This window comes from Ornithodoros turicata, chromosome 4 (genome assembly GCF_037126465.1).
Source record: "Ornithodoros turicata isolate Travis chromosome 4, ASM3712646v1, whole genome shotgun sequence".
In the NCBI taxonomy this organism is placed as follows: domain Eukaryota; kingdom Metazoa; phylum Arthropoda; class Arachnida; order Ixodida; family Argasidae; genus Ornithodoros; species Ornithodoros turicata.
In genome coordinates this window covers 80880684-80908115 of record NC_088204.1, presented here as the reverse complement: position 1 = coordinate 80908115, position 27432 = coordinate 80880684, and the positions used below count along the sequence as shown (strand labels likewise).

Sequence of the window (27432 nt, the reverse complement as noted above, 5' to 3'; positions counted from 1 at the left end):
CAATCTGGGAGGTGATCCTGAATGGAATCATGGCACTGGCTGTGCTCCCCCCCCCCCCTCCCCCCAACCTCGAGTATTTGTCAGACACCCATCGGCAGTTCTCTACGATGTCGTCCCAGGACGCAGGACCTCACCAGGCAGCATGTCACCATACCAGGTGGGCAAACATCTCGGCAATACCGTGACCACCATTATGTTCGGGGTGCGTATTCCGCGAAGAGTTCTAGAATGTCCGTGCTTCTTCTTCTTCCCACGGAGAATGGCCATTAGCCACACGGGTGATCGACCAGGCCTATGTCCGTGCTTCTTCTTCTTCTTCTACCAATGAGATGATGGCCGTGAGCCACTAAGGGAGATTGGCCAGGACAAAAGGGGCGAAAGATGTGCTTGCCAGCCACACAACAACTTTATTGTCATCTTCTACACAATGTGGTGCAGAGATGTGGTGCATCGAGTGGCGCCCTCTACATAATACGCCCGCCTTTCTAGGTAACCTCGTTTTCCAGTCTTTTCTTTTCATAAATATTTCTAATTTACGTCCTGGGCTGACTTCAGGGAAAGCTGTGCCGACGCCTGTTAAAAAAAAAAGAAAAAGAAAAACTGGCGGAAGACCAAGGGAAAACCTGAGACAAAACAGGCGTTGTGTAGGGGTTTCATCCCATATTAGCTCACGTGTTTAGCATGACCCTGGATCCACACTTTTCCATATTAACCACAGCGCTGCGTCTATGCTTTTACAACAGCACTCGTGGCCTTTTTATTGCACAGTTCCATCGTATGTTCCAAGCCTTTCCCTCTTCGCACTATATGGTGTACACAGGAAACATTGCACATGTTTGCTCGACGGCATGTATTTTCTGAAAGCTTTACATATTTACAAGACACTATCGTATACGTATGTGTACATATATTTATATAATGACGTCGAAAATAGTACGTTACCTTTCCTCACTTTGCGTTCGCGACAATGAAGCGTTTTAGCAGGTGAGTGCATCGCACCGATACGCCAGCGTTACTCTGATACTGAATATTTCTCGTTCCGGTAACTCGTGCTAGGTGTATCGCTTCTGGTCGAATATTTCGAAATGGTGAAATACTTTCTCTATACATTACGTTGGAATGTGTTTGAAATAATATAGCTGGCTCGAAGCCAGTGAATGTTACCGACAGTTAAATCGTTTCGGGCAGCGGATCGAAAGCTCGAAGATGCTTGCTATCTAAAGAAGTGGGAGGGGGGGGGGGGAAGAGGAGGAAATATATGGGGTTCCGAATACAGTCAACCCTCCATTTATGAACACCCTCGGTTCCTCGAAAAATCGTTCATAAATCGAGGGATTCATAAATCGAAAATTCAGTTAACTGAGTAGTATCGAGCAAATGCAACAGTATTTCCGAGTTGGGATTGTGTTTATAATGCCATATATTGTGTAATTTTGCTTTTGACCATGCCTTCTGCTGTATCATTCTCACAAAGAACAGACGTTAACGCATTCACACTCTGTTTATTATGCAATACTAAATTGTTTAATTTTGCTTTTGACCATGCCTTCCGCTGTGCCAATCTTGGAAATAAGAGAAGTCACCACATTCGCACTGGACTGGTCTCGGATTTCCTCCGGGATTTTTAACCTCCGTTTATTAATCTCCGGGTGACAGCGACCACCTTATTCATCAGCTGAGGTCAGGAACACTTGTGCGACCCCGGAAAACCCGTTTGTTGTTCGGATTTCGAGGGGTTAAAAACCGAGGGTGCAATACCTGGAAAACGTTTTGTCCGTTCAGGCGTCATTCATAAGACCACGGAATTATCCCTTTGAAGGTTTCTGTTGACCTCAGAACGATACGTTCATAAATTGAGGGCAAAAACGCTGGGCAACTCCTAGTTGGTTCCCAGAAATTCCGTTCATTATTCGAATATCGAGGTTCATAAAACGAGGGAATTCATAAATCGCAGGTTCATAAATCGAGGGTTGACTGTATTTGACGAATGAGCTGGCCGCCCTCCGACACGCCATGCATGAGCCGTGCCCTCTCCCACGGCGCTGGTGTTCCCTCTCCGACATTCCCCATTTGCCGATTCTCCACTTCCCCTTGCGCTCTCTTTCCGTTATTGGTCAGATGTTCGAAACACCTCTCCCGTCATCACCGAAACAAAGTTGTCGTTGGTCAGATGTTCGGAGACGTTTCAGCGCACTGGATGCGCGTCTACGGAGAGCTTACTCGGTGCGCGCGTTTTCGTTCAGTCTGGGACCAGCTTTCGTAGCATCTAGTCCGAAAACCCGAAAAGTTGAGGCGTGTACATATTCGTAGAATGCATTCTGCGCACGAGACGTTCAGTCAGGAGTCCAGGGGGCTTAATCGCTTCGTCGTCGTTACGGTCGTTAGAAGCTAACGAGTGGCGGGAAGTTCAAAAAGGTGGGCACGTGACACATTGCGCGTGACGTATACCACGGCCTCCACGTATCGCGCGAAGAGCGCCGTGCACGTGTTTTATCACGTGCCCACCTCTTTAAATTTCCCGCCCGCCTTTTTGAATTTCCCGCCATTCGTTAGCTTGTAACGACTGTAACGACGATGAAGCGATTAAGCCCCCAGGGCAGCCGAAATTATTTTCTTTGTGGCGATACTCTGCAGAAATAATTGACCTCTTTCCTAATTGTTGTTGCGCATGCGCGCGGCACGCACGAACTTGGAGGCGCCGAGGAACATTGTGTGCGCGCCCAGCAGATGGCGTTTTACGCAGCTGATACTCACTGCCGGTTGGTTGATCGGTAAAGCTGCGGCAAGATTAAAGATGCGGTTCGCATAGCACCTGTACAGGAAGGGCATCAAATATTTTCCTGTTAGTCCCCCAGGAAAGGTGTCAAAGTGAAAGCCACAAAATGCAACAACTCCTGGAAAATGATTGCGTTCTTTCGGTGATGTTTTACAGAACAGATAAATCATTTTGGAACAAAAAATGGCTTCTACAAAGATGGAGAAGTGACCACATAGGGTTGAGAGTACCGCGCAACTCTAACCAGCAGCTGCTGCCAGCTGAGGACTTATTGGAAACAAATCACCGCATGTGTTCATGCGAGATATATTCACATGAGAATCTTCTTTTGTGTGTGTGTGTGTGTTGTAGTTTGAGGAGGCGTAAGGAAGGTGGGAAAGGGTGGTTGGCGATATCGCTGCTTCTGCATCTCCGTAGCGCTGCTACTCTACCCCATTTAGCGATTATAACAGCACCAAAGGTCTTATCCGAACACTGGCTTTCAATAAGAAATTGTTTTCTATGATGCATTGACTCGCCTACTTTCTGAAGCCTGAACAAAGCAAGGGACTGTTGAAACAAACCCGCGATACGGCTTGCTCTATGACTTCATAAGCCACAAAGAAGCATTCGACAACGTATTTTGTTATTTGCTGTTTGTTCTTGCAATGTGGTCTATGCATTTGATCAAAGCAGGCATATAGTCACTACTGCTAATTTTGACGTAGAGTCGTTCGACGACCACATCAACGATGATAGACTCGCAGAATGTTATGAGCACATCCGATGAAAGAAGGGAGCTTTGTAGCTAGTAAATCTCCTATAGAATAAGAACTAACCATAGAAATGTGCGGAATGCAGAAAGAAAAAAAAAAGTATACGAGGAGTAGGGTTGTTTTCAAGGACGATAACGTTTTAGAACGAAATGATCAATAGGTCAAGTAGACTGTGATTTCGCTTGCGTGGAGTGATATGTAATCTTCAGGGTCCAGAGACTGGAGTTGAGAAGCTTATAATTAAGTTTGTTTCCCTCTCTCTCTCGAGGCGAGACACGACGAAATAAACGATCGAAGTCTATGACCGATATGCCAACATGACTCGACGTGAGCAAATGAGAAAGGTGCGGTACCCACCATCATGACCTGAAGTCTATACGTGTCGTCGTACTATATACGGAACCGAAAAGTACCAATCGTAATTTTGGCACTTTTTCTTTTTAAGTACAAAAATCAACGAAGAAGAAGAAGAAAACGAAGTGCGAAAGGGAGTTATCGAAACACCATAAAGATCGATGAAAGATACTAGAGAGAAATGAGATCCGTATATGTAATCGCCCGTACCGACCAAAGCCTACTACGTTCAAACGGGCGAACTTGTTTTAGACCAACTTCGACCACCTTCGTATCTACCCGCTTCTTCTTCACGCGCAGCACTTCACTTCCTCCGACCAATCTTACGCTGCTTTTTATTTTTTTTTTTGTTTTTTTGCCGACAGATGGCGTTTTCGTATTTTCGTTGTGCACAGAGGATCGATGAATAGAAGCCTCTGGAAGAGCGGGAGGGGACGAGCCACCTCGTCCTCCTCTCGACGTCAAACAAAGTCGTCAAATCAAGGTGACCTTTGTGACCGGATCACAACTACTCGTCCATTTTTGACGTTGGTCTGGCAAAAAATAAAAATAAATAAATAAAAAGTTGGCCTGTGTGGAGGCAACCTTAGGGACTGCCATATAGGATTGATTGATTGATTGAAAGAAAGAAAAAAATGGGGATTGTAGCCCTCATCACGAGGGCCGGCTACCCCAGATCACCATATAGGAATTCTGGTTCCTTGTATAGCTAGAAGATAAAGCGGCGTGTCTTTTATTACAGGTTGAGCACCAGCCTATACTGCATAATGTCTTAACTCACATTGAGTGCACGGATATATATTCTGCTCGCAAACGGTATAGCTTCCTGTTATCTCTCGACTGTTAACCGATCGTCGCTTCAAGTCATTCCGCTCTTTGATAACACTGGACATCATCTCTTTTCGCTCTAGTTTCTTTCGATCTCTATGTCAATATGCTACAATGCCTATATTCGTACCGCCAAACGGACAGTCGCCTATTGTTACATTCAATCGACTCGATCCTCTATAACAATGCTACTCTTTGATTTCCTTATACTCGACCATTCCCTATGCATAAAACGGTCAATTCAACATTCTGTTCTGGTCCATATGTCCTATGTGTGCGCGCTAGACCCCCAAAAAAGAGACGCCCTGCAAACCCCGAGCTGCCCTCATCCAATATGGCGTCAGTTAGGCTTCAGTATCGTGTGACCTCCTGACCACAGCAGCAATGTCTCCGCCGCGGCGGCTGTTGTTGACCGACCGCCGCGGTTCGCAGAAGTCACAAGAGACGCTCCAGTTCTTCGGGCCTCGGTCCTGGTTCTTCGTCATCGTCGTCCGAGTCGTCGGATTCTTCATCCGTTTCGTCGTCCGCTCCACCGTTGCGGTCCGTGGGCGTAATCTCGTCCTCAGACCAGTGGTCTAGGGACTCCTTGTGGTGTTCTAGCGCCATCAGTGTCGGGAAGATGGAGTCGCAGATTGAACATCCGAAATGACGCTTGCGCTGTTGATGTTGCGACAGTTGACGCGGGGTTGTGAAGGACCGTTCGCAGACGTTGCAGGAGAGGGACTCGTCTGAAAAAAAAAAAAAAGGAATCATAGGAATTAGAGTGATTCCGGCGCTTACAAAGGGTACACGAACACATTCGGGCATGACAACAAAAGAAAGGCTATAGCATCCATGTCACAATTCTCTCACTACTTCCACCTTTCTGCCAACCAAGAATCCAAAAGAGCCGTTGAGGACACTGGGCTGAGACTGAATCAGTAGCAGAAGCCACTAGGGCAGCGGAAGTCGAATTTCCGTCTTCCAGCTTCCGATTGTCTCCTTCTTTATACCTGGGCTTCCACTTCAGGCCCTTCTTCTCTCTTTCCATCTTTTCTATCCATTTTCTTTCCCTCGAATCGCAAGCTTTGTTTCAATGTTCAGAGCCCCCCCCCCCCCCATCACACACGAGAATCCTTGCCTCCTGTGCCATTTATTGCAACGTAGGAGTCACGGAGAAAGGAACGGGAGGAAGGTTTATACACGTGACGTCACTCGTAGGGGGCGCCACCGCCGCAGCGGATCATGATGCGCCATCGCGCAGGTTTTGACCGCCGTGTCCCTCGTCATTCGTTTATTTGGTGTTTTTTTTAAAGTCTATTAATAATACTCGTACAATATCCCTGTAGTTTTCGTATCGTCGTAACTAGCATATGTGACGGCGAGCAAAAAATAAACAAACAAAATTTAGCCAGACCTGCATCATGGCGGCGGTTTGGCCTTTTCAAAGTCAGTGCTCTCTAACGCGGTGACGTCAGCGTATAAACGCACGAAAGTGAAGCTAAAATTGGGGCCCAGCTATGTGGCGCCACCACAAGTTCTCCGGTTTCGGTTTTCCAGCTGTCCCTATTGCAATTTCGGAATTGCATGTGCCTTTGCATGTGCCTTTGAATGCATGTGCCTTTAGCGTGCCACGCAAATCCCTCTAATTGGCCTTCCCCAGGTGACGTCGCACTAACAAATCTTCGAACAGGACTCCTATCCGCCCCCTCCCTTCCCCTCACAGACTTACTTTCCTCCTCTCCAATACTGCTTAAGAAGACTCCTGCTTCCCTCTCTTGGGCGATGTAGGAAAAGGGTGAAAGATGAAAGTACGAAAGTCACTGAAAAGGGTAGCCAGATGTAGGGATCGAACCCACATCTTCTGGATTACCGGTCCAGGGCTCTACCAATTGAGCTAAGCTAACACGCCTCTCCAGCGACTTTCGGGGTGCGTCATCTGAAGGGACGAACTTCTTAGGCCATTTGACGCCTTGTTTGTACCTGTCCCTTCTATGTTGTTCCAGCCTCGGAACATCAGTTTCTCTCTAGGCAAAGGGCATCCTTTATAAATCACGGTAATCTTCTTGTCCCGCATCGTCGCCACGTACACTTGCTGTACACAAGGTTGTTGGTACTAAGAGCAGATAAGAAACCGGCGCTTGTCTGCGCGAGTCGTTTATCAAGAAAAGAGGGCAACAACGACTGCGGCAGCCGCAGTAATGAAGTTGAGAAGGGTCGCGTCAGCTTTCGCAGCGTCCTGTTGGGAACGCTGTTTTAGGGAGTGCCGGGTCACCGGAACCACATATGAAGAGAGGGTGGCTCTTCCTTTCATGACGGGAAGGGAATGAAAAGACGGAAAAAATGAGAAAAAAAAACGAAAAAACAAAACAAGAACAGTCGGTACTTCGAAAGGCACCATCCTCTGTTGTTTTTTTGTTTTTGTGTGTCTTTTAAATTCAGCGTTAGCACCGCGACGCAGCTGTGGCTATCAGCACTGTACAGATGTGAAGAGATGGAAATGATATCAAGAACGGAGCGCGAGACGGGGGAAGGTTTGTGTGCGTCTAGGGCCGACTTCAAGGGGGTATACTGTGCCAACGTCAGCCCGGAAAGTCTCGCGCAAAAGCGACGAAAACGTCAGACAGTACTACCGGTGGCAGGATTCGAACCCACTACCTTCCAATCTTCACCAACGAGCGAGTGCTATATCCACTTAGCCGCTGATTTTGTGACGATTTTTTTCCATTCCGAATATGCGCCGAAAAGCAACTATGGCTATATGAGCGGCGAACAGACGTGGACATAAGGAGAGAGGAGTGTCGGTCAGGGGGAGGGGGGTTAGTTTGCGTCCTGGGCCGGCTTCGTGCTTCTGAATGAAACTTTCACGTTTAGATTTCTGAGACTCGCCTCTCTGTTGTTGTAAGTGTGGACTGCACCTGCATGCCTTGCATATTGCTCCAGCCTGTAAGTTTAACGTAGTAGTATAGTGTTCAGCACAGTACACTACCCTGTACATCTTGCATACTATACTTCATCGTGTAAGTTTACCGTGGTGCTCCACTCCATACATATTTTAAAAAACTGGTACTCCATGTCAGCTATGCATAGCATAGCATAGTGCGTGCATATTTTGCATATTACTGCACCATGTGTGATCAGGATAGTGCACCACACTGCTGCCGGTTTCACATTTCCGATCTCCGCGCAGTATTCGTCCTGACATTTTTCGCGGACAATGCACGGTTTGCAGAAATGCCTTTCAAGATAGTCTCGGAGCAGAAAATGCAACCACCACCAATCCGTCTTACACGAATTGATCAAAACGTCGACACTCTTCAATTTGCACGTTTCCCGTCACCATTGCACATATGCATGTGCAATGAAGGTGTGGTGGTGGTGGTAGTGGTGGTGGTGAAAGTGCTCGCCGTTGTCGGTCTCACAGAGGCGGGCAACGACACGACTAACGCCCTGCGGGAATGTGCGTCCTGGGCCGACTTCTAAGGAAACTGAAGTGGTGTAGATGACGGGAAGCAACTACTCGACTCATTATCTTCGAAGGATCCCAAGCAGCACAGCATCTTGGTTCAATACTGGACCAATATTGGTCCAATCTCGGGCCAATATTGGACCAATCTTGGTCCAATATTGGCCCGACATTGCCAATATTCGTCCACTATTAGGCCAAAAATGTTCTGCTGCTTGAGAAGCCTGCGTGTGGGTCACGAAGAAGAGACGGTCACAGAACAGAACAGCTCAAACGTCCACCAGCTCGTCCGCCGCTGTTCTATAAGTAACTTCACATTTAATATAATTCCCGTTTGTCTCATGATGGGATATATGGCCGTTGAGATTATGACCAGCGGCGTGGATCTAGACTCTCACTTTGGGGAAGGGGTTCTTTGTTGAATCGCGTAGTGGGCGAGGGGAGAGAGGCAAATCCAATGTATTAACTGACGTTTTTTTGGGGGGCGATCGCCCCCCCCCCCCCCCTCGATCCGCCACTGCGTGGACCGGTGGGTACATCGGCGCTAGCTCGAAGGTTCGAATCTCACCACCTGCTGTGCTTCTCTGGGGGATTTCCCCCGGGTTTTCCGGCACTGTTTTCCCCTGAAGTCGGCCCATGACGTACACTAAACCCTCCGTCTCCCACTCCTTGCTGCTGCCTTCTCTCCATATATGCCAACGCTGCCTTGTTAACGCCCCAAAACAAAAAAGAAAGAACGAAAGCCATATACCCCGGGCTTATCAAGTACATGCCTTCCGGCTTTACTTCATTTCTTGGTCCCATTTCATTTTTAATATTTTTTTTTTTTCATATTTAGAAGTTTTCAGTTTCCGCTCCAATGAGTTACAGAGTTTCGAGCCGATTAAAGCGGCTGGACGCGAAGTTTAATAACAGAAAGTTTTATAATTTTTTTTCTTTTCTTCTTCTTCTTTTCGTAACTACTTACCCGTTCGACGAACGCTCTTTAATATTTAATGTGGTTCCGCGAGCAGTTTATGAGTAATAAAAGGGAGCTCAGGGATTTTCCAATACTCCGCAGCGGACTCGCGTTACTACAATGATTTATGTAATATTTCGTTCGAACGTACAATAATAATGGGCTTATACAAAAGAGAGCTCTATGCTTTCGACAGTTTATCGCGATGACTCTAGTGGTAAACCGTGAAATGCGATGGCAATTTTTAACGCTTTGCGGCGTCGTTACTGGGAGTACTACTGAAGCAAATATTAAATGGACATTAAATGTAGATATTACTTCAGCTGACGCTCGGCAGCTCCGAGGACCTGGAGGCACTGGGAGCGAATCCGTCCTCGTGTGTTATCTGAGGTTTCCCTCGGTTTGCAGGCAGGCTTTCAAGACGGGTATCGGCGCAGTTCCCATTGAAGTCGGCCCTGGACGCATACTAAACTCCTCCTGTCTATCGCCCCTTCCTGTTGCCGTCTCTTCACCTGTGCGTGCCTGTGCACCACACACAGCTACAGTTGCAACGCGGCGCTAGAGTACTTTGTGTACTCAACAGGCTGAAGTGCGCCAAGAAGAGCGGGGAGAAAAATACAACGACAAAAAAAAAATCGAAGAAGAAAGCACCACGACCAGTAGAAAAATCGGTCAAACTGCGGCGCAGCCCTATACCATAAGTGCCAATTGAATTTTCCTCGAAAGAAATCGATGAGAGGACTACTCGACAGTCTCTCGTGCGTCTTAGAAGTCGTTTTTCATCTATAATCCTAGAAGCTGCGCTTAGAGAGGGAAGGAAAAAAAAATATTTCTGAGACAAATTTGTTGTTTATACTACACAGGTGTTTACCGGTTCTATATCCCCGAAGCGACGCAACTGCCTGGCGGGCAAGAAATTGGATTTTGTATCGGGGATTGCGCGTTAAAAGACGGGACGATGGATTCCTCCTCGGGGACTTCTGAACATATAAGTCGTTTGGGTGTTGAAGCGGGGGTGTTGTATATTGCGCAAAGAGAGATAAATAATGAAGGATACGGGAAAGTGAAAAAAAAATAAATAAATAAATAAAAGAGAGGGAAAGTACGCGCACATCGAAAATGAAGATACGGAAACACGGCGCTACTTTGTATCGAGTCTCATTGTGCGAATTTGTGTTAGCGTAGCGTTAGCTTTTTTCTACAGATCTATCAATCAGCTTTTTCTTCTTTATTTTTGTTGATGGAGATGGTCTCCGCAACCACTTGAAAGACGAAGTTCTTCAGCTAAAGGGAGCGGTGTGAATCGATGACTTCTTCTGCCAGTGTCATCCGGGTTTTTGTCAATATCCGCGCTTTTCTCTGTATACCTGTATCTGTATTCCCCCCCCCCCCCAGTGTATCGTCTTTTATCAATACGGTAACTTCTATCGGTACCTACACTCTTAGAAATGAACTTCACCGCATAGCACGCTCGTAGCCAACCATAATCTCAAATGATATCGTTACCTTCCCTGATTTGTTGAAAACGGGAGGCGTACGCCTTTTTTGTGACAATTATGAACAGCATAAGTGTCACAAAAAAGGCGTACGCCTTCCGTTTTCAACAAATCGGGGCAGATAACGATATCATTCGCGATTATGGTTGGCTACGAGCGTGCTATGCGGTGAAGTTCATTTTTAAGAGTGTAGGCGCTCGTCAGTATCCGCACACTTATGAGTACCTGGGCGTTGCCAGAACTGGACTGATCTCAGTATCTACACTCTTAGAAATGTGCTTCACCGCATAGCACGCCTCTAATCATCATCTCGAATGGTATCGTTATCTGCCCTGATTTGTTGAAAACGGGAGGCGTACGCCTTTTTTGTGTGACAATTATATGAACAGCATAAGTGTCACAAAAAAGGCGTACGCCTCCCGCTCTCAACAAATCAGGGCAGATAACGATATCATTCGAGATGATGATTGGCTAGAAGCGTGCTATGCGGTGAAGTACATTTTTAAGAGTGTATAATGGCGAATTCCACTGGTCGCTGTAGTGCAGAAAATGTTGCACTGACTCGAGCGCGCATGTCACACAGCCGCTTCAATCCGGCATGCGTCGCATTTCATTGGTCCTCCCGTTCGCTCTTCGGTCGTTTCTATTGGCTGAACAAACGCCATCTAGATATAAAAGGCCTGCTTATTGCCTCCTCTTCCTGCTTCGCTAAGTGGACATTAAGAGTCAGAACACTCTAAGAAAAAAAGGAGTAATACGGGGAGTAATTGCAGCTTCTACTCCCCTAGTCTGCAATTACTCCCCATTTTACTCCCCTAACCCAACATTTAGTCCCGACATTTACTCCCCAGGACTGCAAATTGTCACTAAACTTTGCGAATGGTCTCCTGAATGCGACAGCCTACGTAAATATGTGCCCTTGGTCAATTTGAACGACATAAGGCTGTATAACTGAGACAACGTAGCAATTTTCCAGCCACACAGAGTAAGAAACAGTTAGCGCATCTTTCTTCGCAAATTGTGCCCTAGTATGGCGCAAGATTTTATATCACTCGATATATCACGGTTGACGGTTTGCCTCAAAGTATTTTCATGCATGCGCACCAATTATGTACCTGGGACTCTTACAACAGCGCGTGAAATGCGGTCTTCACTCTGTGACATTCATTTACTCCCGTGCATTTACTCCCGAAAGGGACTATTTTTTGTGGCAATGCAATTACTCCCCAAAAGGAGTAAAAGTACTCCTTTTTTTCTTAGAGTGTGCTACTGCGCATCGCCATTCTGCGTATTCAAGTATACTCGCAAATGAACAATAACGTAAAAAACCCGAGACTGGGGGATAAAAAAACGACAACACAGACATCAGGGTTTCGTGGTTTTGTCCCCCAGTCTCGTTTTTTTTTTATGTTATGGATCTATACCACCAGCTCGCTTGCTACCTCTCTATTGTCTCGTTATCGCAAATGAATGCAGCTAACTTGGAACCTGGAGACCTGAATCTGTAGACAAAAAAATGGGACACGCTTTTTCAGAAAATCAGTCTCGAGAAAGATATGGGATCGTTTTGCGCTATATTTTAAAGATTTTCCATTTAGTACGCGGGGTCGTTCAATCACTACTCGCAGACGACGGTGGTTCGTGTCCATGGCTGCGACCGCTGAAAGCTCGTTCGTTATTGGCTGTCGCCATTGAAAACACGATCCTGATTGGCTGACTCTTAGTTGTAACGTCACGTCGGCGAATAAGAAGGCTTTTTTTTTGTATCTACACTCTTAAAAAAGAACTTCACCTAATAGCACGCTCCTAGCCAACCATCATCTCGAATGACACCATTATCTGCCCTGATTTGTTGAAAACGGGAGGCGTACGCCTTTTTTGTGACAATTATGAACAGCACAAGTGTCACAAAAATGGCGTACGCCTCCCGTTTTCAACAAATCAGGGCAGATAACGGTATCATTCGAGATGATGGTTGGCTAGGAGCGTGCTATGAGGTGAAGTTCATTTCTAAGAGTGTACACTCTTAAAAATGAACTTCACCGCATAGCTCGCTCCTAGCCAACCATCACCTCGAATGATATCGTTATCTGCCCTGATTTGTTGAACACCGGGGGCGTACGGCTTTTCTGTGACAATTATGAACAGTGTCACAAAAATGGCGTACGCCTCCCGTTTTCTACAAATCAGGGCAGATAGCGATATCATTCGAGACGATGGTTGGCTAGGAGCGTGCTATGTGGTGAAGTTCATTTTTAAGAGTGTAGGTGGTGGTGGCTGAACCCACGCCACACTGCGCTGCACGAAAACGACCAGCTGAATGCGCCATTCACTTTTGCCAGTGTCCCGGGACTTTGTCAGTAATCAGACTTCTCTAACTGTCTCGGCTCTTACCACTACCCAACGTTTTAATATTATCATCACTTTTGCTGACCTTTTGTGCCAGTGGTCTTGCATTTTGTCAGTATCTGGTTTCTCTAAGTATCACAGTTTCATCAACTGCGTCTTTATCAGTAACTATACGCTTCTATGGTCTTCTATTTTTATTCCCGAGTCTCTGCCTCTTTGTCCTCAACTCTCACGGATTATAGACATTAGTCTGTCCTAGAAGGGGGGAGTAGATGGGCTATTCTATATTTCAAGCATTTTTGTTTTTGTTTTTTGACACTCATAAAGAAAGAAAAACTCCCAAAGTGCATTGCCAATGGCACGGTATAATGATCTCGTTTCCTCCGGTGCAATGACGTCACCTACCAAACTCAGATTCCGATCCTTCGCAGTCAGATTCGCAGTCACTGCTGCTGTAATCGCTCACTTGTTCCTCGGGCCTCCGCTGCGCTGTCGAGTCGCCCGCCATCTTGTGGTAGTTAGCCGTGCTGCCTCCACCTCGTCCACTGCGGTTGCCATCTGCGGAAGTAAAACTCGTGCTTACCACCTCAGTTTTTTTTTTTTCGTACATTGTAAGTACCGCTACCGTGGTGATAAAAGCAATTGCAAAACGCTGGAACCTCGAGTATTACTCATCATATTCATCCACTCGGGACAATTTCCAAAGTATTGTTGCGTTTCATTATCTTCTTCAATGACGTTTTTCATCAAGTTCTTATTACAGAGACATTCACTACTGGTGGTCATCACCTTCATCATAGCATCACCATCGGCGTCAGCAAAACACCATCATTATCATCACCAATCACGATGACAGTGATTTTTGAGGGCACCTTCAACTAACTAGAGATCACGTTAACGCTATAGCACTGATGACGCAACAACGTAGTCTTTGAATGCATTAAGGTGGGCATTTTAATGCGCACGTTCCAACATTTCATGCCTTCTGAAGTGATCAGAAGGAACATATTCGTTCGAATTGCATTTGCTAGGACTCTCAAGATAGAGAAGGACACTCAACACATTTCCTTAGTGCACTCGGAATGTCTTTTCGACATCTTCCGATGGTACGTCCACGTGTAGCAGACCCGAATTAAAAATACCGTGGTCGCTGTGACCTTGGACTGACTTTGCAAAACCAGTCACGCTTCCAATGTGTCGTAAAGCGTGCTTTGCCTGCAGAGCTCGCCTGTTATGCGAAGAAACCAACCATAATGATGAAAACGACGCGACCCACATTCAGAACTGCGCGCATGTTGGGAAGACACGCCATTTCCGGCCAGTGTTACTCGCCGGAAATTCCACTATAAATTCGGAAGGAGACTCAAAAGGCTACGATAACGTTTTGTGCGGCTCGCGAGACTGACTTCAGAATTACGGGAGAGCTTCGGATGGAACTTGGTGGATGTGCATTTAACTGTTAATTTACAAATGTTCCTTCTAAACAAACTTTTAGGACGAAATTTTTTTGAAAATAAGCAGAATGCAAAGGGTTAAAGCAGTGTCACTATTCATGCTGAGGAGTCACAGGGAAAGAGTAACAAAGTTGAAAACACCAAGCTAAGCCACAACCTGAGTCATAATCACTGTGATTCACACTGCTTCATCAATTTACAAATGTTGTAAACACCTTTTTTGCTCTTCGTCGTCTTTTATTGTTCAAACAACTCAGGAAAAAGAGGTACTGATGACAGGGATCGAACCTGGGTCTTCTGATTCTTGGCGTCAGCACCTCTTTTCCTTGGGAGTTGTTTTCATTCGTTAATTTCTGGGCGTTTGAGGATTACTTACGCGTCTGTGTCGTCCCTAATCGTGGCCAGCCCCGGCCGATTCTCGTTGTTCACGCCGTTTTATCGTTCCCCGCGTCACCTATATCAACAGATAATTTTTATCGCGTACGACGCATGCGTGAACTGTAAATACGGACGCGGAATATCCGATGGAGATTCAGGCAGCCCGATGGTTTTGAGTGAAGTGGCACACAACGCACGTCATCGTTTGAGATTCGCAGTTTGAGCTTCACCGAAATGAGCACTACTCACACACACGCCAAGATAACTACGAGGTTTATCACACGGGTGACTTCACTTAATCGCACGCCCAATTATTAAAATTACGACCAATCAGTCGGTGACGTATCTGCTTCCTGATTGCAAGGTTGCCGGTTATTAACGCGCCCAGAGTCGCCGGGAAGTTGATGACAGACGTGGTATGTGTACAATTACGTGAGCACGTCCGCGAGAGATCACAGCTGTCTCGCGACGTAAAATCCCAAGTTATAGTATTATGTATGTACCAATTCACGAGAGACGTCACAAATACAGCTTGGGACAAAAGTTTACGGAACATGGGACTGGTGCATTTATTCGTCGGAGCGGCTCCCTGCTAGATATGGCGTACAGATAGAATAAGAAACGAGTGACCGGTTACTCTGTCTATCTCTCAGTATGTCTGTCTGCTCCTGGTTGTTGCTAGAGTCACTAAATAAGCTTCGAAGCGTAGCTTATTTAGTGACTCTAGTTGTTGCTTGGGCGTCGCTCCAATGAAGAAATGTGACACTCCTGTGTTCCGGAAACTTTTGTCCCAAGCTGTACTAATACTACTACTACTACTACTACTACTACTACTACTACTAATAATAATAATAATAGTATTTATTTGATCACACGAGTGATGCGAAGCAGACATAGAAAGGACTTGATGAGGCATCACTTGACGAGGCATCTGCTCCCATACAGTAGCAGCACAAACAAACTTGCGTCAAGATAACAACAACATTATTTTTAAAGGTACATAGCACAGCGGGAAGGCACTATAAAACAACGATGAAAGATGAAAGTCACTGAAAAGGTTAGCCAGTTGTAGGGATCGAACCCACATCTTCTGGATTGAGGCTGCAATTTGAGGCTTTGTTTGTATCTGTCCCCTCTATGTTGTTCCAGCCTCAGAACATCAGTTTATCTCTTGTTCACTATAAAACAGTTTTAGTTTTAATTTGAGAAGTATTCTCTAACCAATCTTTTGGAGGACTTCAGTAGATCTATATCAACATTATTCAGCAAAGCAGGGAGTGTATATTGTAGTCTTTTCTACGTTTTGGGATAATCCAGGTTAGCCGGTGCCGACGAATATATGTGTAAGCAGGTCGTGACAGATTGGCTTATCTCAAAGAAGCTAGGTTGTGTTATTTTCGAGAGTTTGTTTTCTATGGATCAGTGATAATTCATATTGGTAAATGTGATGGATAGAAATAAGACTATACTTATTAAACAGTCGTGCAGTTGCGGGAAAGAATGCACACAAGGACACAATAATTTATGTTACTGAGCTAGTATCAAAGCATAATAGAGTGTGAACATAACTTTAACTGGTAAGTTGTTTCTTGTTCCTGTAAATCGTACCTATTGCAGTTGATATTTTTGACCGTGCAGAGTGAATATGGTGACCCCATTTCGTCGTGGCAGAAAAATACGCACCTAATGATTTAACGGTGTCAACAATCTCCGTCTTTTCATACCCCAGGTAGATACCGGAACATAGATTTTAATTTTTGTTTTTAAAGTAGCACAGAAGTCATTTTTAACACCCAGTTTTCTTCCTATAAAACTGTTAAGTAGGCCAGTAAGATGCACCATGCGAAGTAATTTACACCACAGAGTCATAATTATCGCAGAAATTGAATTTAAAATACGCCGCAAAAAGCGACCATGCGCAACGGTGGTGAAGAGCAGTACCAGCCTGTGATCTGCCTGGAACCTCACGCTGACGCTATAAGGAGAACGCTCGCTGATTGGCCTAGAGAAATGTTGTCTGCTACTCCGCTGGCATCTGCTCGCTGGCGTAAGTTCTGATAAAGCATGTCTCCTTGCTCGGTAATGCTTCGGCCGCTCCTTCTATCCCCAATTCTCCGGGAAAACTGGCGAAACGGGTTTACGGCGGCCAAGGGACAAGGCGCTGACCCCCACTGACCAGCAAACCAGAACGAGTCTCCTTATGCCGTCATCGGTGACGTGCCATCATACCTCCTCATCCTCGTTGTAGCTGGAGTGGCGAGTTAAGGGTGAAGGCGCGGAGCTATGTTTATGTGAGTTTTTTTCTGGGAAACAAATTGCACACATCAAAACCTTTCGCGCTATTCCGTATAATGACACACACACTTCCATCAGATGTCTTAATCTGAAATTTTTTTGGATGGCCCTCTGTACTCCTTTAAGTATTTAAGCAATTCTGTTGCGAGCACACGCAGAAAAAGATAACGAGAAAACTGGTTTACTTTCTACGCGATAAGAATGAAAAAAACAAAAGAGACATCTGTTCCGTCAACCGTTCATCGAGACAAAACGAAAACAAAGCACACAATGCTACCGGAGGGAATAAAAACGTGGAACGAAAGGAAACGATAACGAAAAGCATGATCCAAACTGCAATCCTTCTCATCAGCCCCCTTCTCTGTTTTTCTTTTTCCTTTTTTTTGTTATCTCTGCTCCTTCCTTTCTTACGCGACAGAAAAAGGCGCGACTATCACAGGGCTGGCACGTCGCTTTTTATCTCCTCCCCTTTCTGTTTCTTATCAATCTTTTCTTTCTTTCCTCCTCTCTATTTGTTTCTATACCGACATCCCGAAACATGCCTCTCTCTCTCTCTCCCTCTTTCATTGGAATCGATGCCTTTCTGGTGAAAGCACTTCATCTCTGTCAGGCCGAGTATTGATTCTAGGCGAGGTGCCTTATCTACCTGCCGTTAGGAGCTGGGCATCAGTCAAGAGCATCCGGCCACGACATTTAGGAAGTAAAAGATGGAAAAAAATGATAAACAGTTCGCGAAAGTTTGTAATCATTTAAAAGAGTGCGTTGGGGGGAAAGTGCCTTTCTACCGCTTTATTTGGAGCGACTTCGCTATTAATGTTCGTTGGATGCCAATGGTTTAGAAATATTGGGTCGGTACTACGGAAGCAGAGAATGGCGCAAAGGTCGAGCGACAGCAAAAGTGCTCGAAATATAATTGAAACGTACTCCGTCTGGTACAGCTTGGGACAAAAGTTTACGGAACACGGCACCTGCGTATTTCTTCATCGGAGCGCTTCCCTGCTGGCTATCACGAAGCGATCAAATAGGAAACAGGTGGCAGGCTATTCTATCCATCTCTCAGTGTGTATGTCCACTCCTTTTTGCTGCTAGATTGTCGCTCCATTGGAGAAATGCGACGCCCCGGTGTTCCGTAAACTTTTGTCCCAAGCTGTACCTGACGAAGCGTGGTCCACCACGAGAAAGCTTCTACCAAGTAAATGTAGAAAGCTTCACTGTTCTTTGCATGTCGGTACAATGAGAAAAGTATAGTGAAGCTTTTGTGCTTTCAGGATGAGGGTATTCGCTTGTTTGTGTGGACACAATGTTGAGCGGGCAGGAAGAAAAAGCGCGAGATTTAGCCGACTACACTCTTAAAAATGAACTTCACCGCATAGCACGCTCCTAGCCAACCATCAACTCGAATGATATCGTTATCTGCTCTAATTTGTTGGAAACGGTAGGCGTACGCCTTTTCTGTGACAATTATGAACAGCATAAGTGTCACAAAAAAGGCGTACGCCTCCATTTTCAACAAATCAGGGCAGATAACGATATCATTCGAGATTATGGTCGGCTAGGAGCGTGCTATGCGGTGAAGTTCATTTTTAAGAGTGTAGTTTGGATGTCAGTCTTGTAAAGCGCGCTTCACCTAACGCACGAAAGCGTCTGGTGAAGCCGACTTGCAGAGAACACGACAGTCTTGTAACGCGCGAAGCTCGAACCAAATAAATGTAGAAAGTTTCCGTGTGCTTTTTCCATCGCGGACCTGACTCTGCTTTTACGCCGTTCTCTACCATCAGGCACGCTTCGCTTAAAGTTTGCGAACGTTAGTTGAAGCCGACTCCAAATCTGCATATCAGTCCTGTAGAGCACGCTTCAATTAACGCTTAAAGCGCGCTTCACCCGATGCTCTCAAGCGTGAGACGAAGCCAACCTGCAGAATACCGCCACCAACCGAAATAATGCATGTGCCAGATTTGTAAAGCGCGCTTCACCTGAAGCTGTCAAGCGTGAGATGAAGCCAACTTGCAGAAGGGTTGAAACCAACCGAAAGAATGCCCGAAGAATAGACAAACAGGGCTTCCGAGCGGATTCAGCGACAGCTCGTCGTTAGTGACCCCTAGGTAATGACAAGGTCTGCGAGGCGGGGGACGAACATTACGCCCAGCTGGGCTGTCTGAGGTTTTCCCTGGATTTTCCGGCAAGCTTTCCAGACACACAAAGCGTATAGCTCGTTGGAACCACCTCAATCGGGTGTTTCTCGAGGCAGTACTCCACAACTTCCCATATTGACGCCTTGGCTCTTAAACCAATACTATTTTAAAAGTCGGATAGCTATTATTACATAATTAATTAATTAGTTAATTAGGCACAATGCTAATATACTGGGAACTAGGATGCACGGTCGCGAACAACATTAATTTTGAATGAATGTGATGAATTTTGATTTCTTAGGCAATTTGAGGCCTTGTTTGTATCTGTCCCTTCTATGTTTGTTCCAGCCTCAGAACACCAGTTTCTCTCTTGTTCAGTATTAATTTTGTTTGCATTCGCATAGGTCGCTCCGTTTTATTTAAAAAAAATATTGTTTTAACACTTTGTAATGACGTCACCACATTGCTAGCAATCAGACATCGACGCCTCAAAAAAAAAAAAAAAAAGTCTAACTGGAGCATTTCACTCGACGATCAGCTCCCACTCGACGAGACGTGCGATAAATTGTAGCACGGATCTATTGACTACAGAGTAAGTGGGGATAACTTTGCTAACAGAAAGAAATGTGGTTGCCCCTGGTAACAGACTTCTGTTGCGCCAAATCGAATTCACGACTCATTTGGACGTCTCCGGCAATGAAATATTCAGTGCCGCGGTTCTATACATCACGGCTACCCACAAAGAGGGGACAAAGTGCCGGAAATTTGATTTCCGCCAATGATAGTAACTCTGGGTTTTTTACGTCACGGGGCAGCTATACGGCCACGAGCGCCACACGGTGGTCGGTGCGTGAATTAATGTTGCACGCACACACACGAGGGTATATATTGAATTATGCCCGTATTATTTTGGGACTCGTATTTTGTATCAAACTACGACAAATTAGCGAGTATTCAGAACTAGGTATTGAGGTATATACTGGGTGTTTATTTTTATCCTTTGCGGAATTTTTATTCAAAAGCTATACGAGCGCGGGACAGATGAAAGTCACTGAAAAGGTTAGCCAGCTGTAGGGATCGAACCCACATCTTCTGGATTGCCGGTCCAGGGCTCTACCAATTGAGCTAAGCTAACACGCCTCTCTAGCGACTTTCGGGGTGCGTCATCTGAAGGGACGACAAACCAGCCACTCACTCTCACTCACCCTCCTTTCTCTCTTACATTTTTTGCTCACTCATACACACATTCATACGACGGAAATCGACGCAAGCGGCACCTGTTGAACAAGAGATAAACTGATGTTCTGAGGCTGGAACAACATAGAAGGGACAGATACAAACAAAGCCTCAAATTGCCTAAGAAATCAAAGATGAAAGATGTGGGTTCGATCCCTACAGCTGGCTAACCTTTTCAGTGACTTTCATCTTTCATCGTTGATTTCTTAGGCAATTTGAGGCTTTGTTTGTATCTGTCCCTTCTATGTTGTTCCAGCCTCAGAACATCAGTTTATCTCTTGTTCAGCGGGACAGATGTCGTTTTTGCAATCGAGTTATACAGTCAGGTGGACATACTCTCGAAGAAAGTACGCAACTATAAGATGACTAATTACCTAAAATTCATACCCGTTCGTACCGTCCTTGTAGTGATATGCAGACACTACCATACTGTGCCTTAGTGCGATGGGGGGATGTCAATCGGTTTCACGCCTTTTGCTCATAAGGAAACTGATGACCGACCGCTGCACCTCCCTGGTGCAAGCCGAAGCGGGGCACTAAAATGCAGAAATAACTTGCCAAATGAAAGTCGCGTTTCATTTAGTACAATGGAAAGCAAAATTACTTCACATGGCACTGCTGTTTAGAAGAAATTCGCAATGAAAACAGAGCCGTCTTTGGAGGCAACGAATGTAATTCTCAGGAAGCAAAGATTGGCGGTATCCAATCAGACAGCAGAAGAAGCGCGCGCACGGCTAAAGTGTGCGTACGGATTTGGAACGGGCCCTGTCGTAGCGTTGCTGCATTTTTCATTGCCGATTTACTGAATTGTAGCCCACAACAGTAATGACAAATGTTCTAGTGACAACAGTTATCTTCACGTCCTTCGTAGTACAGTGCGACCAACGCGCTTCGTAAGTCGCGCTCACGACCTACTAGATTATAACGACCATGTCACAATCAGCAAACCCTATGAGGTGCCTGTCCGCACGATCCGCCAGGGGCGCTACTGACGCGCCCTGGCAGACTGGCGCACGATTGGACGATGGAAATTTGAATTCTGAACTCGCAGAAGCGAATGTACGACAACCGTAGCAGACGACAGCGATAGCTCCTATGAAAACGCGTAGAATGATGATAATAATCAACCTCAGAATTAAACATCTGTGGAAGTCCACAGCTTGTACAGAAATACTAAGGTAAGCTGAAGTACAAAGTATTGTAGAAGTTGAGGAAGCAATAACAAGGACGATCAGAAGCGCCACCGCTGCCTTCCAAAAATGCGGCGCATGGGAGGGGTGCGCCTGACGTGGTCGTTATAATCTAGTAGGTCGTGACCTAGACAGAGAAAGCCTGCGCATTGCCCCCTCTCCCTCTTCCAATTAACCGTGTATTCACACGAGTGACACACTCACGGAAGATTCTAGCGGAAGAAAAAGCGAGAACACTGCTTACAGAGCAGAAGTTCCGTCCCGTGTTGTGTTGAGCATTCACACGATGCGGGATACCGGGCGTGGCGTACCGCGCATTTAGCAGACAACACTTAGCAGACGACGACGCCAGCGCCTTTTCCTGTCGTCTGCTACGGAATATCTTGCAGCTGTGGCGCAGGATATTCACCATGGTTAGCAGCGTACGCGAAGACACGACTCTAATTGCTCGTGCTCACGTGACAGCAGAAAGCTATGACGTTTTTCGCATCTTCCGATTCCTGGGAAATGTCGCTCTTGTGAATACACGGTAAGAGTCAGAATTCGTCTGCTACTGCAATTCACCGTTCTGCGAATTCAAGAACCCGCAAATGATTGCAGCTCACCTGGAACCTGCAGACCTAAATATTTAGACAAAAAGTGCGAGAGGCTTTCCAGAAAATCAGTTTTGAGAAAGATTGAAACCGTTTTGCGCTTTATTTCCAAGTTTTCTCATTTAGTATGCGGGGACGTTCAATCACAACTCGCAGGCGACGGTGGTTCTTCTCCATGGCCACCGCTGAAAGCACGTTCGTGATTGGCTACCGCCGTTGAAAACACGATCCTGATTGGCTGACTCTTAATTGTTACGTCACGTCGACGAGCGCGCAGGCTTTTGTATCTAGGTGGTGTTGACCCGACGCACGAGCTGAAACGACGTTCACTGAGTAGTGCCGAGGGAAGAAAAAGACCGGTATAATTCTGATTGTAGCTTCGTAACGGAATCCAAGTTTTGAATTACGACAACACGTGCGAAATTGACATAGCGAGTAACGTAATAATTTGAAGTGAGCCTGCGATGGCGTTTTAGTGCCACGCGGAGGTCGCAAAACACAACATACAGAGTAGGAGACATGCACTACCATCAAGCATGTTATGAGTGAGATACAGCTCGGAATTTTGATTACAGTTTCAATGTTATTTATTGAGCCACCCTCGTACTATGCCGGCGAGCTGCTGGCGTCCTCGGCCATGTTCGAACCGTCGACCTTGGTATGAGTAAGGCGCACACGTTATCTACTGATCCATCAAGGCCGGCCTGATCTGCAATGATAGCGTAGCGTTCGTAATGTGTCACTTACTACAAGGAAGGAACGGTTAATTTAACACGCAATATGTAGCCAAGCTGTTGTAACATTTTTTTCCTAACTGTCGCTATACCTTTCCTTTTGATTCGGTGATAGCACTTTGGCTACGAGCGTTATCTCCAAAGCGCTTCACGTCAAATCGTCAAATCACATTCCCGGGTATTATTGACGTTACGATAAGAAGAGAGGATAAGCGCTTATTTGAAAAGCAATCAAGATATATCACTAATAATAAAATACTGGAACTTTAGGCATTCTACGAAACGCGTCCAAACGCGGTACCTATATATTATAACAAGATATGTCACTAATAATAAAACGCTGGAACTTTAGACATTCTACCAAACGCGTCTAAACGCGGTAGCTATAATCATCTTCCGACGTTTTCTTTTCTTCTTTCTTCTCTCTCTCTTCTTTCTCTCGACAACGTTATGTACGGACCTACACCACCGTGGACATTAGCGAGCTCTGTAAAGCTGCCACAACAGAAACCACTCCTCCTCCTCAACGACACTTCCAAACTAGGAGGAATTCGGTTGGGAAGTCTCATGAGCTACATTCCTTCGAAGATGTCCCTCTTGAAACATTTAGTTCTCGCATTCTCTCCGGAGAGGGCTTAACGTCACATAGAGACCGACGTTGCTTTTATTTATTTATTTATTTTTTTGCGGAAGGAAACGTAGCCAAACGCATAATGTGTTACGCTGAATCGCATTTACTGAAAGGCACAAAATAAACGGAACCAAGGAAAGTTATTTGTGTTCCTCTCGAGAGCCGTGAAAAGAAAAGGCTGCGCAAAATTTTGGGCCCGTGAAGTGAAGTTAAAGAAAGAAAGAAAGAAAACGAAATGGAGAAAAAGAGATAAAAGGAACTCACTTTCGCTCGATGCGTCTCAGGTTTTCCTGCAGTCGAGTCAGCGCTGTGTTTCAAACCGAGGCGTGGCGTAAAAGCGAAAGTCAGCGCAAGAACAAAAACGTGAGAGAATGTCGCAGCGTGAATTTTGAACTTGTCCCTGCTTGGATGTTGCCAGACTTTCTATTTTCGGGCGGGTCTAGTTGTATGTTCTTGTATACTGTAAGGCTGTGTTGTCCCGGCTCGCATTTATGTTCTTCGAGTCGCAATGAGAAATGCGGCCTTCGCGGAGTCCGTGCCTGCTGAGGGTTGTGTGGTGTTCTTTCTGTTTCGGTTGGAAATTTTAAGCGTTTTTTATTAAAGCGATGGCCTTATAGGTCCCAGCAAGAGCCGTGTAAGTCCGTCCGTAACAGTGTGGAGAGAGTGAAGAAGAGGAAAGTTACAATTGCGGACGCGCGAAGATTATAGGATCGGAAGCTTGTCCTATGAAACTATTCCATCTAAACGCTTTGGACAGAATGTCAAAAGATGCATCATTTTAAAAAAAAAATTATTATAAAAACAAAAACAGTAACGATACGACGTTACAATCAATTTGACGTTGTATAGAACGCTACAGGTTACGAAGCGCATGCGCTATGCACTTTGCTGTTCCTCCGATTGATCTGTTTGGCAGTTTATGCGTGAATGTTTTCTTCCTTTCTTTTTCTTAGTGTCCTGAGCCGACGGCATTCATGTAATTGCACTGCTTCTGAGGGCTGGAACATGAGACACGGGAAGAAGAACAAGAAGAAATTTCTCGTTGTTCTTCCGTGTCTCTCCCGTTCCAGCCCTAAGAATCCGCCATCTTGTATGCGGCTCTGTCAGCTTCAGCTTCAGTTTCAGTTTATTTTTCCTTTGCGGATGGAACTCGGGATAAAAATCCATTAGGAAAGCATTAGCTTCGTTCACCTTTATCGTGTGCGCTATCATAGATCCATCTCCTTTCCCCATTTCGCTTCCTAGTTTTGTCTCTCTTTCCACACGTTTTCCATTCGTCAGTGTCAGCTGCAGCTGATCTGAGTATTCGCTCCGAGATCGAACGGTGTCGGCGCGCTGCGGCGAAACGATGAACTACCGTCGTGTGGATAGCTTACTCGCGTCGTCTGCTTTTACGCGTTTATTCCGCGTTCAGTGAAGTAGGTAGAGCATTGGGGAACCGAACAGTATCGTAACATCGCGGCACAAATGATCTTCCGGTGAATATTCTGTACACGAGAATTACGGAAAGGAACCATCAACTGGGAACATCGGCCGGCGTGTTATGCACACTGGAAAGGTGACGGTGTCGCCCCCTATAGGTCGATCTGGACTAACTAACTGGAACTAACTAACTAACCAACTAAGCGAATACTCATGGGATACGTGCCCTCGTCAAGCAGCTCTTGTGCTGCTTTTTACTCGCCTCTATAGCATTATTGAATTGAATTGAATTTTCCTACGCCCGTGTACAGGCAGCGATATGGCGTTACAATCAATATACGGGCTGTTTTTTTTTATTGTTTAAATTTTTTAAAATAAAAAAGCCCTCGCAGTACGGATGCCGTTTTTGCAGTTGAGTTACACGGCCATGCGGACATCCTCTTAAAAGAAAGTGTATAATTAATATACGATTAATTAGCCAAAAATTAATAGACTCTGATTAAGCACTTTCGGGTAAATGGAGAGACAACAGAATGGGAAAAAATCCTCGTTGAAAGGAATTCTAGTTCTTGAAAAAATGTCGAAACGAGCACGTGCCTTAAAATATAAATCGTCGAAACCAAAACCGAAACCGAAACCGAAACCGCGCGCATCAGAAGCGCAGAGAGGACTGCGCTCATTCCACGCCAGAGGGCCACGTGCTTCGTTGCGATGGAGATGACCGGAGTAGGGGCTGCCCTACCGCCCCCACCAACCTTATTACGTCAACCTTATGCCACGTCCACACTGGGAGGTACCCGGGTTCGAATCCCGGTGCCGGCTGTACCGTCTGGGGCCTTTTACTGCGTTTTCCTTTAACGCTGTCAGATATATGTCGGCACAGTTCCCTTAGAAGTCGGCCCAGGACGCACACTCCCCTCAGAGCTTTAGTCGTGACGTTGCCCACATCCGCCGACAACGACGACCTCTTGCAGCACTCACCACCACCTTATTACTGCTTTGCGGCCCAGACAAGCCGACGACGAAGGTGGTCACGAAGCTCCCGAGGCGCGCGGCTTTGGTTTCGGGTCATTTATCGAGCAATATTCGGTTATGCACGTGCACGGTTTCAACGCACGTGCTCGTCCGAATTTTTACAAACTAGAAATGCTTTCAACGAGGATTATCTCCCATTCTGCTACCTCACTTTTGCCCGGAAGCTCTAATTAAAGAGTTAACTAACGAACTTTAGGTAATTAGTCATCTAGTAGTTAGGTACAGTGCTGGACAAAAGTTTACGGAACGCGCGAGCTGCGTATTTTCTCGTCGGCGCGGCACCCTATAGGCGAGCGGAAGCGGGCGAGTTCACTCGTTCAGAGGGATGGACGAGTGCGCTGGTTGCGACACACCGCGGTAGTTTCGGTATCGCTTGAATGCGCTCGCGAAGTGGTTTGTATTGGTGTCGCTACCAGCGCTCTCCTCCCCCTCCCTATGAACGAATGAACCAGAGTGAACTCGCCCGCTTACGCCCGCTAATAGGGTGTCGCGCCGAGGAGACAATACACCGCTCGCGCGTTCCGTAAACTTTTGTCCAGCACTGTGCATACTCTTCGGGCCTGGGCGTATAACACTGTAAAAAACACGTCTACCCTGCTCTCACAGCAGTTTATGGAAGATCTCTACCGAACTTAAAAAGTAAAAACCTGTACATAAGGTCTCGAAGAAGAAGGATCTTCCGCTAGAAACATTATTGAAAACATTCCACCGAAATCTTGGTTTAAGTAGTTTAACTCTGATACACGCTTAAAAATGAAATTCACCGCATAGCACGTTCCTAGCCAACCATCATCTTGAACGATATCGTTATCTGCCTTGATTTGTTGAAAATGGAGGCGTACGCCTTTTTTGTGACACTTATGCTGTTCATAATTTCCACAAAAAAGGCGTACGCCCCCCGTTTACAACAAATCAGGGCAGATAACGATATCATTCGAGATGATGGTTGGCTAGGAGCATGCTATGCGGTGAAGTTCATTTTTAAGAGTGTATAAGTAGCCTTTTTGTCACTTTTCTTACTTGTTCTCTCAGTAACTCATTTATTTTGTACTTATGCATATATCTCCATTTTATCGGTTAATTAATTTTGGCCACCTGAGGTTTCAGCACATAACGTCCTTCCTGAAGGATAATGTATACGAGCAACCTGTACCATGCTACTAAGTTCCTGACATCCTCAGCTGGGTTCGAACCAGCAATCTTGGGGTCTTCTTCTTTCCTTTTTGTCTCAAATACACGTGGGACAAAAAAAAAGGTGCAAACATCCTACGTACACGATAAGCAGTGACAGCACCTGAATCAGCAAAAGTTTCTGAATAATTACCTGTAGAGACGCACCACTTCGTTGACCATTTTTCGTTCCCTGCCTCG

At 45.8% G+C, this 27432-nt stretch overlaps 1 protein-coding gene across 1 annotated transcript in view; it reads right to left on the bottom strand.

Annotated features, from left to right (window-relative positions):
* Positions 1–831: 831 nt before the first annotated feature.
* LOC135392096 (uncharacterized) overlaps positions 832–27432 on the bottom strand; it is a 145093-nt gene continuing 118492 nt past the window's right edge. Inside the window, exons 2-3 of the mRNA XM_064622763.1 lie at positions 13367–13519; positions 832–5441 (exon numbers count right to left, since the gene is read on the bottom strand). Coding sequence (XP_064478833.1) covers positions 5149–5441; positions 13367–13519 — 446 coding nt within the window. The 3' untranslated portion in view covers positions 832–5148. The remainder of the gene's footprint in view (positions 5442–13366; positions 13520–27432) is intronic.